This window comes from Meriones unguiculatus, chromosome 8 (genome assembly GCF_030254825.1).
Source record: "Meriones unguiculatus strain TT.TT164.6M chromosome 8, Bangor_MerUng_6.1, whole genome shotgun sequence".
NCBI lineage: Eukaryota > Metazoa > Chordata > Mammalia > Rodentia > Muridae > Meriones > Meriones unguiculatus.
This window is the reverse complement of record NC_083356.1, coordinates 98,829,408-98,844,686: the sequence shown is the minus strand read 5'-3', so window position 1 is coordinate 98,844,686 and position 15,279 is coordinate 98,829,408. Positions and strand designations below refer to the sequence as shown.

Genomic DNA, 15,279 nt, shown 5'->3' with positions numbered 1-15,279 from the left:
ATAATCATTCATTTCAGTTACTAGATTATTCTTCAGAAGAAAAGGCCAACCTGCTCAGCGAACAGCCTATGGAGTTAGAAACTTTGGAGTGCCCATACCCTGACCTGAAATCGTCAATCCTTAATGAGTTCTATGACTTTACAGAGGAATATCAAGAGAAACTTGAATCTTTTGATCTTCAGTTGGAAGACATACGCAGGTGATCAACTGTAACTCCCTGACTCCTTAGTGATGGATTTAAATTTGTGTTCAGGGCCATTGTTCTTCTAGTTACAAGTGATTGTGATATGATAAACATAGGTTTGGGCTAGTTTGTTGAATGAAAAGATTGGGTCCTATATTGCTTATTATTTTATTGTGGTGCTAGGGCTCTAAACCAGGGCCTTGTAAGTACTAGGTGAGTGCTGCTACAGCACTACTCTTCTGGCCACTGGTTTCTGAGACAGGGACTCATTTTGTGCCATAGACTGCCTTGGCAGTCACTTGCAGTGTCTTCTGGTCTCACATCAATGGGTCCCCTTTCTTAGCCTTTCAAGTGCTGGAGTTACAGACATGTACCATATACCCAACTGGAAAGAATGTTTTGTGTTTACTTTGCTTTTTCTCGCTTTCAAGGTGTTTTCTTGAGACCAAGGCTTGTAAGAGTTGTATTGAGCCTAGTGTGGTGTCACACACCTTTAGTCCCAGCCCTTGGAAGGCAGAGGCAGGTGGATCTCTGTTCTGGAAAAACAGAAAGCTCATGCAATATTTTGCATATTACCCACAAGCTTTTAATGCAAGTGGTTATATGTTTTATTTTATGAATATCTATTGGAAAATCCATAATAGACAGTGGTATCTGTTAAGCTCCTTTGAAAGAGGTTCAAGAGGGAGGTTCTAGATTAGTTTAGGAGATGGCCTTGCCTCTTAGAAGACCAGAATTTTACTTGGGGAAGAAATGTAGACAGATGCCCTAACCAAATATGATTTACATGCAGAAATTAATAGAAGAAAAGAAGAACATTCTGGCAGTAAACAAGAAAGCACTGGTAAAGCCTAAAGAGTTTTCAAGGAAGGTTTCTCAGAGGAGGAAAGATAACTTTAGAGGTGGTTTTGTAGCACTCATTTGCAGCTATGAGCACAAAGGCATATAAATACACTCTCTAATTAGCAGAGTGAACGACATAATTATAATACTAATTGAACTTCCACTCTATCAGGGCCTTGATTTACTTTAGTATGACTATTTTTCTTTTTACTTCTTGCTGTTGGGACTTGGGGGAATTCTCGTGGCCTGTGCGTGTGCACATCTGTGGGACCGTGTACAATATTTTTATGTATTTATTTTGATTTTAGTTTGGTTTTTGGCTTTTTGAATCAGGGTTTCATTATGTAGCTCTGGCTGCCCTGGAACTCACTAGACCAGGCTGGCCTTGAACTCACAGAGATCCACCTGCCTCTGCCTCCTGAGTGCTGGGATTAAAGGCCTCTGCTACCACACCAGGCTGAGAGGGGACATACTTTATAAGGGCTATTTGTCCATACTACCATATTAACCCCGTGTGACCTGGGTTTTTAGTTGTTTCTAAAAACTTTCCTATTTGATAGTTTTCAAACTGTACTCAATTGTTATTTAATGATTTATCTCTGTACAGAAGCTTGCTGGAACCTATTCAGTCACAAAACCTATCTTCTTCATAGTTTTCATAGCACAAGAACATATCAAACAAATGTACTTATAAGTACATATACATTGCTTTGCCTTTCTCGCAACAGTGAAAGGGTGAGCAAAAACCTTTAAAAGACTGACTGGACTTGTGGATGATGGCCATAGAAGTTATTTTATAGGTGAAAAAGCAGGAAAATGTACACTTATGAAATGGACAACATTCAGGAGTTGCGGCAAACGTAGAGCCAAGGAGAGCAGCAGATAGTGCATCTTGTGTGAGGCAGAAAGGAGGAGGCTTTGACACAGCCACTCACAGCTTTGCCTTTGTGTGTGTGTGCAGCAATGCACAACACTCAGTAGCATTCATTGGCTCTTGGGGAGGGAGACGTCAGGTGAGGTTGCAGGGCCACCTTCATTGGCTAAAACAAGTCATTTTTTAAGACGTATAATAAAATAACAAAGGCTAAAAAAAAAATCAACGAACAGCAAATGTTGGCAACGTATGAGATGGAAGATATTAAAATAACTAATATATAAAGATATTTTGAAAACCAATGGAATAATAAGCAACATAATAAAAAAATAGAAAAGGAGATAAAGAAACTTATTCTCAATTCCTGCAAATAGTTATGTGGCATCTACAAGCATAAATTCTCAGTACTTCTCTTAGTTTCTGCTCTATTGTTGTGAAGAGACACCATGACCAAAGAAACCCTTAAAAAGTAAACCAATTAACTGGGGCTGGCTTACAGTTCAGAGGTTTTGTCCACTATCATCATGGCAGGAAGCAGGCAGTATGTAGGCAGACATGGTGCTTGAGAAGTTGCTGAGCGGTCTGTATTTGGATCAGCAGGCAGCAGGAATAAAGAGAGCCACTAGGCTTGGCTTGGGGTTCTGAAACCCCAAAACCCACTTCCAGGGACACACTTTCTGCAAAGGTCACACCTCTTAATTCCTCTTAGGTAACATCACTCCCTAAGGACCAAGCATTCAAATCTATGAGCATATGGAGGCTATTCTTATCTAAATCACATTTGTGATCAAGTTGGCAACACACAAAAGTGTGGACGCTGTTCATGAGGCAGTTATGCTCTATGGTATTAGAAGGTGGTAAGTGCTGTAAAGGCATAGATTAGAGTCAGAGCACATGCTGGGATTTTAGAAGGCAGATTGCAGTTCTAAAAACAAACAAACAAACAAACAAATAAACAAACAGAAAAAAACCAAACCTTGGTACTAGGTCCCAGTTGGACAATGACATGAGAAATCATGAAGTAGGTTGAGAGACCTGATCATGCAGACATTGGAAATAAGAGCATGATAGCCCATGTTCAAATGGGAGGTGTGAGTGTGTCCAACAAGAGTCCAGTGTCTGGCAATCCAGCAACAGATCAGCAGGATATTTGAATGAGGTTCAAAAGGTAAGAGTGAATGGTAAGCTATTATTTATGTTGCATATGTGTGTGGGTGTGGGCGTGGGCGTGTATCGCTGGGAGTTGATCTCAAGGCCTCGTGCATGCTCCCTCATCCAGTGATGTACCATTGAGCTCCAGTCTCACCCACAAAGTAAGTTATTTAGAGACATTTTCCAACTTCATCTTTTATGTGAGTGACTTTGAAGCTCTCAGACTAGTGGGCTTCAAATCTTCCCAATTCTGCAATCCTTTAATAATGTTCCTCATGTTATGATATCCCCCAGCCATAAAACTACTTTTATCGCTGCTCCATCACTGCAATTTTGCTGCTGTTATGAGTCATAATGTAAATATCTGAAATGCAGGCCCCTGTGAAAGGATCACTCATCACCCAAAGGGATCGGTGACTCACAGGTGGAGAAGCACTGTCTTAGATGGTGTTGAGCAGAAGAGAGCAGTGTAAAGCCCTGGTTCATGTTGTAACAGAATCACATTTTACATTTACTGTGCTTAATGATGGTGGGGGCGGGGCACAAGAATAGATTGGACACATAAAAAGTTGTTAACCTGTCTTAAAATATAAGGGGAAGAATGATATGTATTCAACATCAACTCTGGCCCCCCTATGCACATGCGCATATGCACACACCTTACATATACACACAGTCTTTATAATGGGTGAATAATATGTGTCTCTTTAGAAATAACATTGAAGAAAAAAATTATTAAAGTGAAATAAACATTTGACCTCAAGGCTGTTAGATATTAACTTTTCTCTTCTTTCTGGTAGCAAAATCTTCAAGGCTATCTGTGCTGGTTAGTGTTTGGTCAGACACATGAGCAGAGGAGATGACAGTGGTCCTGATCAAGGTGGTGGGGAATCTTGAGCTTTGGACGTGATTTGAGGGTCAAGCAAAAGCATCTGTTGGTCAGCTTTTCAAAGAGTCACAAAAGTAAAAGCGCAGAGAACTGTAGGAGTTGCCTGCCACACTTGGATTGTTTGGATTGGGCATCAAAGAGGATGGGGGTGGGCAGGCAGACTCTGTAGGGGGCCGAGGGGGAAGGAATCAGGTGTCCAGGCTTGGACATGCTGAGTTTTATGTAAACATTTTGGGCCTTGTGAGTTCAGAGTCCAGGAAGAAGATCTGGTTTAGAGTTATACTCTGTGAGTCATTAACATGAGATTTGATATGGTCACCAAAGCAATGATTCAGGAAAGAAAAGAGGCCCAAAACTCCTCTCCAGACATGTGACCAGGACAGTATCAGAGAAAAGAAAAGAGGGAGAAGCAGCTAAAGATAAATAGACAGATAAATGGATAGATGACAGATCGTTAGATGGATAGATAGAATAATGTAGAGAGACAGGGAAGACAGATGAAGACAAAGCAGCCTGTACTATATGCAAAGGAGGTGATGACTTACTGAATAATTGCTGCATATTTTAGTCAATGACTGAGAGCTGTTTGGCTCTAAGAGGAGAGTGTTGGTAGCCATTTTCATTGAAGAAGCAGATATAAATGACTCTCTGAAGTGGGTTTGAATGAATGGGAAAGGAAGGACAGAAGACAATAAATGTAGACAACTTGAGAATTTTTTTTCTGCCAAGGAGATCAGGGTTTCCTTTTGCTGTTGAGTTCCCCACTCTCTTATATTTTAGTTTCGTTTAAAATGGGAGCAACAGCAATGTGTTTGATGTTTACGGGGATAATGGAGTATGGGATAAACTTCAGGAAAGAGGCAGGGTAGGAAGGAGAAAGGAGGAAGGGAAGGAGGGAGAGAGAATGAGAGAGAGAGAGACTGAGTGATGTCAGGGTTGAGGAGACTTGGGATTAGCACAGGTGACTCATGCCCTGAGTAACTGAGGTGGGGACAAGTGTTCCAGATCACGTGATTCAGACGCTGTGTGATGAGATGTCACAGTGTCCTGGAACTCCTCAGTTGTAATTCTAAACACAAATGAGTCAGAAACCTATGAACCCCTGTACTTATCAGAGAAATGGAAAAATAAAACAAGACTCAAATATTTGCCTTGTAAAAATGGCCAGTACTTTATCCAGGGATAAAAATAGTATGAGGGAAATGGCTATTTACATATGACTGGCATATGATATTTTTCAAAGCCAGAGGCATTTTCCAAAGGTCACGATGGCACCAGAAATCTTTATGTGGGGCCAGGAACATGTTTCAGTCACAAAAGTCTTTTGTGGATCTGGACATGGTTTTGTTTTGGTCCCAGGTGTGGGATGTGGAACAGATTTAGATGGTCCAAGACTGTTAGCCTCATGTGGGCTCTGAGAGGAGCTCTTTACCAGCTGCAGATAGTTTAAATCTGAGGAGTCTGCAAGCAGAATAAATGCCAGAGCCCAGAGAGTGTAGAGGAGCTCTGAGAAAGAACAAGGCTGCTGCTGCTTCCCCCTTACAGCTCCTGTTGCTGTTGATGCAGTGAGACAAGATGTTAGAGATCTCCCAAAACAAGGATTGGACTGGCTCCAAGGAACACGACGACCCTAACCAGCAGGAAGCTGGTTAACCAAGAGAACTGCGTCCCCTTTCCCACTCACCCTTTCTCTCTCCTACCCAGTGTTAGTGTGTTGGAAGGAATTGGGGTGGAGTAGGGAGAAGAGATAAAAAGAATGTAAATAGGAGAGATTTTAAAAAGTACACCAACAGAAGTCAATAAAAGACAAGTGTGAGGACTTGAGTTCAGATTCCCTAACAACCACAGAAAAGGCGAGTGCTGTGAACTGCCCTGGGGAGGTGCAGACTGGACATCCTCACAGCCTAATGACTAGTCTTAAACAACTGGTGAGCTCAAAGCATACCACCTAGAACTTGTATCCGAGCTGAGACGGTTGTGAGGTCCAAGCTGCTACAAAAGGTTTTCTGCCTATACCTGGATTATATATTCAGGAATATATTCAGAATAACAGGACTAATAGAATGAATTTCTATTAGTATTCTATCTATCCTAACAGAGTGTTCAATAAGAAACCTTGGCTCAAAATATAACATAAAGAGTGACAGATATCCAATATCCACCTCTAGCCTATGCACACACACACACACACACACACAATCTTTATATTGAAATAATATTTGTTTCATCAGAAAAAATAATGAAAGAAAAAAATCACTAAAGTGAAATAAATATCTGACTTCAAGTGTATCCAATATTTATTTCTTTTTCTTCCAATTGGAAGCAAACTCTTCAAGATTGCCTTTGTTGGGGAGTGTTGTGTGAACCTGACACAAGCTAATGTCCTCATGGAAAAGGAATCTTAACTGAGGACTTGCCATCCTCACATTGGCCTGTGGACATTCCTCTGTGGCATTTTCTTGACTACTGGTGGGTGTGGGAGTGCCGGGCCCACCGTGGGTGATGCCACCCCTCAGTGGGTAGTCCTGGGTTCTGTAGGAAGGCAGGCTGACCTGCTGGAGAGCTAGCCAGTAAGCAGTACTCCTCCATGGCCTCCGCATCAGCTCCTGCCTCCAGGTTCTCTGTCTTCCCTTCACGATAGACTATAAATGCTAACATGACATTCCCCACATTGCTTTCGGCCGTGATGTTTACCGTAGAAAGCATAGTATGATGCTACCTAAACAGCCAAGCGCGAGGCAGCAGTGACATCTGGCTGTGCCCGTACAGCACGTTGCTACCCTGATTCTAATCCATAGGGATTTTTAATGACACAAATAGCTGGAATATATGTTATGTAAGTACAAAGCAGGTCACAGAGTAGGTTATATAATAAAAAAGTCTCTTCATTCTTCTTAAAGTATGACATCTATGTCTGTGTTAACACAGAAAAAAGACTGGAAACCCAGTCATTGAAATAAACAATAACCAGAGTCACCCCAGGTAGTGAAATTATAAACATTTTGACATATTTGGTTCTTATTTTACGGCACAAATCACAGGTTTAAAAATTTAAGTTAAAAGTTCAATAGGTCGTTGATATTTAATGAGTGCCTGTTGCAGGATATGACAAGTACCTGTGACCTTAATCATTAGTTTATCTCATTTTAATAGCTGTGCTTTGTCAGGTGAGGCACGCATTAGTAAGCTCGCCTCTTGGGAGGCAGAAGACAGGAGGACTGTGAATCTGAGACCTGCCTGGATCAGGAAGCCAGGCCCTATCTCAAGCAATGGAAGAATCAAAGGAGCAAAGACTCAAAGGAGAGCTGCTTCCCCTTCCAGGAAGGAGGGCGACTTCCTAGTTTTGAGCCCTTAGCAATTCAACCGAAGGAGGTCCTTTCTGCCCACCTAAGTAAGAAAGCTATTTACACATCCTAGGGTGGTCCAGCCTGAGTCCTACATCAGTGTTGTTTAAGGGAAGTATGTGAGCCACATACATAATTAAAATTTTTTAACCAGTTGCATTAAAAAGTTAAAAAGAATAAAAATTCAAATATATTGTAGCCAATATTTCTAGAATATTATAATTGCAACATGCACCAAATATTTTAGAATTTGAGCCATTATACACTTTTTTGATATAGTTTTTGAAACATGCTCATACTACAGAGCGTGTTTTAAAAGATGGTCTAATTTACTAAAACCCGCTATAAAAGCCATCTGACATCAATGGGGCCTCACCCTTCATCCATCATGCTGGCAAAGCGCTTTGGATTCTGCTCAGGCTGTGTCATTAAGAACACGAAGGCGAGTTTAATTGCTTGTTTTAGACTCAAAAGAGATTGTGGCTTTAATTTCCGCACATTTAGATGAATTAATCATATAGATGAGACATAATTGTGTGATGGTCCATTTAGCTGTGTCAGATCCTAAGTCAATATGTAGACAACTATAGCAAGATAACAAGTAATTTACAATTTATTATTGATAGGTATATTAAATTTTATACTCTTGGCTCATAATTAATATTCCGAGATCTGCATCTGAATGCTGCTTAATGAGCCCACACGAAATAGCCAGCGCTCTGGTACCACGTTTTTCAACTCACTGTTTCTATTTATCGGTTTTTTATTTTTATTTTTTTATTTTTTGTCGGTGCCACTCAAGACAGCGTTTTTAGCACTCTGTGAACATTTCAGATGGTGTATTTGTTTCTGAATTCAGAAGTCATGACACTACAGAAAAATTTTAGGATAGAGAGAAGCAAAGAGAAGAAATGAAGTTAATCTCAACCCGAGAGCGACCGTAGAGTAAAACATGGGCGTCATTGCTTATGAAAAGGGAAAGTGCACGCGTATCCACTGCTCCCCCGTTTTGAGTCCACCTCTTGCTGTTCTTTTGTCCAGCGCTGTTTGCAGTTTCTCCCGTGTTTGAAGTATCTACTAAATAACCTTTTATGTGAATTTTTATTAGACGAATACTAATTTTTTAAGTAGTAGACATTCCACATTCTTTTAGAAACTTCGAAACGCACTGGCTTGCCACTGTGATTTTGAATAATTCTTATTATTCTCTTCAGCTTCGTTTTAGAAACAGAGACTCTGAAGCAAAGGATGTTAAGGATATTGTTATCCTTCCTTCCAGAAAATCAACCCAGGTTATGTTTTCTAATCATTTTATTTTATTCTTGATTTGTAGTTTTTTAGACCCTCGTGTACCAGCCTGGCCTCAAACTCATGAAGTCACGTGAGCTGGATCCCTACCTCCCAGGTGCCGGCACTTCAGCCTTGTGCCACCATGCCCAGCACAAATAAAACAAGTTTCACCATTTAGTTTATCTTCCTTTATGTTCCCACGTTTACCAACACAGTGTAACTCTATCAATGTCCTTAAGTAAAAAGAGAAACACACGTGTTGCCCCTCGCATCACAGCAAACCGTATACTCTATTGTTACTAAAGATGAACTGGGAAAAGCCAGCGTAAGAAGACAATGCGGCCTCTTATAAAAGTTTCGACAGGCAAATGCCTGTGTATGTGGCTGTTGCCTGAAGACAAGAGAGAAGAAAGCGAATGAAATAGCGTAACAGAGATGCCATGGGCCTGCGGACGAATGAAGCCACACGTTAAAACATTGCCGTTTCATCACCAGCAGGCATCTTGTCCTGAACATGGGCTCTCAGAACTGTTGGGAGGGTTCAGTGCCTGAGCACGACCAGTCTCAAGTTCTGCTTGTGGACCTGTGTTTTGTCTGTGTGCCAAGAGTGACTACATAAAGGGAGAAGTTCTGAGCAAGCAGCATAATTCTTTGATCTTCAAAGCTTTGCTTAGTCCCAATGGTTAGCTGACCCAGACAGCCAACATTGGACGCTGTACCTCCTACTTTTCTTGGTGCATTCCAAGAGAAAATTCCCACTCATTGCTGACACTTGCATCTGTTGAGGGATGTGGAACCATTGTAGACATTTTTTTTTTTTGTCATAAAGCTTTGGAAGTATTGTTTTATTCTTTTTTTCTTTATTTTATTTTATTATTATTATTTTTTTATCAGTTACATTTTATTAACTCTGTATCCCAGCCGTGTCCCGACCCCTCATTCCCTCCCAGTCCCTCCCTCCCTCCCTCATCTCCACCGTGCCCCTTTCCAAGTCCACTGATAGGGGGGTTACCTCCTCCCCATTCATCTGATCCTGTTTTATCAGGTATCTTCAGGACTGGCTGCAAAGCCCTCCTCTGTGGCCTAACAGGACTGCTCCTCCCTTCAGGGGTGGGGAGACCAAAGAGCCAGTCATTGAGTTCCTGTTAGAAATAGTCCTTGTTCCCCTCACTTTGGGAAACCAATTGGTTACTGAGCTACCACAGGCTACATCTGAGTGGAGGTTCTAGGTTATATCCATACATGGTCCTTGGTTGAATGTCAGTCTCAGAAAAGACGCTGTGCCCAGATATATTTGGTCCTTGTGGAGCTCCTATCCTTTCCCCAACAGACTAACTCCCCTTCTTTCTTATGATTCCCTGTACTCTGCCAAAGGTTTGGTCATGAGTCTTTGCTTTGAAAACTCTGCTAGTTAGAGTCTTTCAGATGCGCTCAGTAGGCTCCTGTTATACATTCAATGCACATCCCATCTGTCTTTCTAAACGAGGATTGATCATCTTACCCCATGTCCACTCAATTGATTATCTTTTTTAGGTGTATAGATTTCATTATGTTGGAAGTATTGTTTTAAAAAATTTTTTATCAAAATTACTAGTTTATAACTTAATGTTATCTCAGTTTCTTTCTTTTTTCTTTTTGTTCTGGCCTTTGTAGAGTCTTTCTTTTTTTTTTAATTTATTTTATTTTTTTTATCAGTTACATTTTATTAACTCTGTATCCCAGCCGTGTCCCGATCCCTCATTCCCTCCCAGTCCCTCCCTCCCTCCCTCCCTCATCTCCACCGTGCCCCTTTCCAAGTCCACTGATGGGGGGGACCTCCTCCCCATTCATCTGATCCTGTTTTATCAGGTATCTTCAGGACTGGCTGCAAAGCCCTCCTCTGTGGCCTAACAGGACTGCTCCTCCCTTCGGGGGTGGGGAGACCAAAGAGCCAGTCATCAAGATCCTGTTAGAAATAGGGGAACCCTGCTCCACTGCTGGTGGGAATGTAAACTGGTACAACCACTCTGGAAAGCTATCTGGCGCTTTCTAAGACAAATAGGAATAGTGCTTCCTCCAGACCCAGCTATACCACTGCTAGGTATATACCCAAAGTTTGTTCAAGTACACAAAAAGGACACTTGCTCAACCATGTAGAGTCTTTCTTTGTACTACTTTTGGATTTGGTTTGATTTTGCTTTTCTTGTTCCTTGAGTTGGATCATTAGCTTATTTATTTAAAATCTTTCTAATTTTAAATCGCATTGTGTTTCATTATAGCTGGAGGTTCCACATTGGATGTCAACATGGTCATAATTGTTGAATTTGTTGAATGTGTCCATTTATCACTGTATTGTGACGGTACTTTTTCCCATAATGTTTAACTCAAAGTCTGTTTTCTCTTGTATCAATAGTGGTCCCTGTTACTTTGGGCTCCTATCTGCATGATAGACCTTTTTCTGTTCTTTTACATTAGATTTCTGTGTATTTTTACTAACAAGCTGAGTTTCATACAGCATGTGGCTGAGTCTTACTGATTTTTCCCACGTAAGCTAATCTAGAGTGGTTTTAAAAAGTTATTTGCATGCTTGTTTGTCACCTGAGTATACATACTCGTCTGTGCACGTGTGTGCATGCTGATGCACAAATGTGTGCGTAGTGTAGGGGCCAGAGGTTGACATCAGTGCCTTCCTCATTATGTTATTATTATTCTTTTTTGAGGCAGTGTCTCTTACGGAACCTGGTGCTCACAGATCTGGCTAGCCTGGCTGGCCAGGAAGCTCCAGAGTATGCCTGTCTCTATTTCTACCACACCTGGCTTTCAACATAGGTTTTAGGGATCTGAACCCAGGTCCTCTCCCCATCCACAATCAGTGTCTTTTAAGAGGGGGTTTTAATTCATTTGCATCCAAGGCTATTTTCGATACATAAACTGACCTGTGATTTTGATGTTGTTTTCTCGGGTTGTTTTGCAATTTTTTCCCTTTCTCTCTTGTTCGTAGGTGGGCTTGTTTTCAGTGTTGGTAGAGTTTGGTTCTCTCCTCTTTTTCTCCTGTGCACCTCCTCTACTATTGGGTCGACTTCCCACGTTTTTGTGGTGGTAGTAAGCGTTCTTCATATCTCTGTAGGACAATCTTGAATGCTTCCTGTTAGGCCAGGCTGGCGCTGAGGACTCTCCTTGGTGTTTGTTTTGAAACACTTTACATTTCTCCTGTATTTCTGAGATGAGCTTTGCTGTGTACAGCATGCTGAGCTGTTTGCTTAGGGCTTAGGATGTCTCAGGCAGTTAGTTCTCTCTTGGCTTGTGAAACCTCTATGGAGAGGTCGGCTCTCCATTTAACGAAGTTCTCTAATGACTTGTCATGTTTTCCTTGCTGTTTTTAGAATCCTCTTGTACTTAAAACAATGCACCTTTGTATGTGCATGGGCGCATGCACACGTGTGTGGAGGCTAGATGACCTCGGTGTCATCCCCTCTGAGACAGACTCTCAGTGGTGTGGAGCTTACCAACTGAGCTAGACTGGCTGTCCAGTGAGCCCCGGGGAATCCTCCTGTCTCCAAGTGTCTCCTGAGTGCCACCATGCTTGGCCTTTATGTGGTGCTGGAGTCAAATTCCAATTGCTATGTTTGTGTAGCAGGCTCTTTCCTGAGCAAGCCCTCTATCTCTCCAGGCCCTGCTGCATCCTCCTTGCAGTGCCTCTAGAATATTTCTCAGAGACTGTGCCTTTTGGTCAAATCTAGTAGGGTCTTTTTGAGCAAACACATTTTTTTTGTTGTTCGAGGTATTTTTTTAATTAATTTACTCTTACATGCATGGGAATTTTGCCTACACTTAGGTTTGTGTGACACATGCATGCCTGGTGCCCAAAGAGGCCAGAAGAGGGCATTGAATCCCAGGGAGTTGGAGTCACAAATGTTTGTGAGCTGCCCTGTGTGTGCTGGGAACCAAACCTGGGTCCTCTGTGGTGCTCAAAACTGCTGAGCTATCTCTTGAGCACCTGTCTGAGACATTTTTAATCGTAAAAGTTTAGGACAATTTTAGTGTTTTTTTTTTTTAAAGAAAACTTTAAGCATTAAACAATTTTCAATTTCAGAAAGTAGGTAAGGATTATTATTACTATTATTTTAATTAGCCTTGTAACCTAGTGTGTTTTGTTAGCAAAATCACCAGGGAAGTGGATAATTTGAAGAACTTTGGCAGGTAAAAGCTAACTCAGTTATTTTACATATATGTTTCTGTAAAAAGAAAAAAATGTGTAACTGATAAGAAAAAAAATAAAATTATTAAAAAAAATGAAGGTTTAATTAAGAGAGATAAATGTCTAAGTTTTAGATTAGAGACATGCATATTTTGAAGATGATTTTATCTTAGAGTCTAAAAGGCCATGTTTCTAAGAAAGTCTGCTTTGTCACCCTGAGTAAACTACTCTGCTTGAACACTCACTCCTTTTGGATTTTACTGTGCCATCTCTCTGTGTGTGTGTACATGTGCACATAATGGGTAGGTCTGTATGCAGTGGCGAATCTTCTCCCTTCCCTCTCAAAAAGTGATGGATACTTGCGTTTGTGCATGTGTGCGTATTTGCCTTAGACTTAAGCCTGGTTCTCTGGAAACTGCTCTAAGTAATCTGGAGACAGTAATATTGTATCTAACATGCCATTTTCTTTCAGCATGCTTTTCATTTTTAGTAGAAAAATGACTCACAACTCATGTGGTTTTAGTAAAAAGAGAAAGACAGTTGGGAGGTGAAGCTATGCTAGTTAGCCGGAAGGTCAAAATGGATGCCATCGCTGTACAAGGCTTCCTTAGTTTGAAGTGTCTGATTTAACTGTTTTATGGTCATCTCATACATTTAAGTGGTTTTTAATGTCATTAAAATAGCAACCAATTAATACATTCATGCAATTTATAAAAAAATGAACCAAATGCTACAAACTCTTCTGCTGCTATATTTATTTATAACAGTGCGTGCTGGTTAATGTGTGCTTGTATTCAAAAAGAGTTTCAGTAAATGTTTGCTATTGGCACATTGTGGACAGCTACAATCTTGCACCACTATTCATTAGGCGAGGCCATCAAAGTAATTAGTCTAAAAGTACTTCTCCATTGATCAAACCGTTTACGGTATTTGAAAATTGTGGGTAAGATGGCTTGTGGATTATGTTGAGTTCTATGGAAAGAAAATGGAGACAGGTTCCTAGAAGAGCGGAACTATCAGCAGGTGCTGTAGGAAGGCTTATGAGGGCCGCAGAATGGAGGAGGGGAGAATGCCTAGGCAGGAGGGCATCCTAGTGGAGGCTGACTCTGAGCCCGACTGGTGCCAGAGTTGGCCCCATTGGAGGGATCCAACTGGGCTAACCTCGTTGACCTGTGTCTGTCAGCTACTGTTTATGGTTGGCCTCGGGGACAGTGTGGGAGGGGAGCCTCAGAGTGAGGTGCCCCTTGGTGATGGGTATTATCCCCTAAGAAACAGCTGCTATTATAAAGACAAATAATAGTTTGAAAGAAGAGAAACTCAGCGGGCGCCCCGGTTCTGTCCGTTTCCCCTGTGGAGAATGCCCACATACATATGAATCAGACAAGGATGGAAACTCAACTGTTTTCGAGGCCTTTTGATTTTAGAAGTAGTTTAAAACATTAGCAAGGACATGGACTTTAGTTCTGTTCTTCTGTTGCTTGTGGGGTGATACTGAAGACATTCTCCTTCTAACTGCTGTTCCAATGCATCTGTGAACGAAAGCCGTCCTTTAGAGAGGACATTGTCTTTGACAGCCTGAGGGCATATTAAAGGCCAAGGGCATGCAGGCCAGCTTTTCTCCTAGGTTAATTTTCCTACTTGAAATGTTTTATTTGCAGAAGGCTTTGGCTTTCTGTACATGAAGAATCCATCTGGTTGGAACCAGAACACTCAGTGCAGTCACGAGTGACCTCATTTCAATATTTCCCCGGCATTAGATAATTATGACACGTTGAACAATTTCCTTTTGGTAGACCACCTTCCACTCTCTACTCCTTCCTTTTATATAGTAGAGATGGAGATTTTTTTTTCTTTTGAATTTTTTTTTCTCATACTCCTTATCAGTATAGTGAAGGAACTAGGTAACCTCATATTAAGATGCTAGAATTCCCATTTTTTCCACTCATTAAAAGGGTAGGGCTATTTTCTTAAGATGTCAAATGTTTTTTTTTTTAGAGGCAGAAAGATATATGAAAAAAATTAAATTGCATAATTGTAAGATCATTGATACAGTAGGAATAAACAATGGCAATCCATTTTGGATCAAAGAAATATTCGCTGCTATTAATACTTCCTCTGATTGCATCTGTATTTGATTATTCTAATTTACCTAGCAGGAATAATAATAATAACATGCAAATAAAATCAGAATATAAAGAGGCATTAATTCAGTTGAGAGTTCAAACTGACGATGCAACTTTTTCACTTTGAACAGGACTTTGTAATACTTTATGCAGAGCACGAGTCACAGCATAGCTAGAAGCTGTGGGAGGGGACAGGGGCTGATGGAGCAGACAGAACAGGTGCCTGGGAAACTTGCAGCATCTTGTTTACCAGTGATTCCTTTGTAAACACTTTCTCCCTTCAAGCCTCACGACTTTGATTTCAACCCCCGAAGCCCACATGATAGGAGAGAACCACCTTGTGTAAGATGTCCTACAACATCCTGTGTGCTCATGCACACACACACACACACACACACACACA

The 15,279-nt window shown here is 41.1% G+C and overlaps 1 protein-coding gene across 2 annotated transcripts in view; it reads left to right on the top strand.

Annotated features, from left to right (window-relative positions):
* Ccdc148 (coiled-coil domain containing 148) overlaps positions 1–15,279 on the top strand; it is a 241,589-nt gene that overhangs the window by 95,884 nt on the left and 130,426 nt on the right. For both annotated transcript variants that reach the window (XM_060390194.1, XM_021638823.2), the window contains one exon: positions 18–199. In XM_060390194.1, the coding sequence (XP_060246177.1) occupies positions 18–199 (182 nt within the window). The remainder of the gene's footprint in view (positions 1–17; positions 200–15,279) is intronic.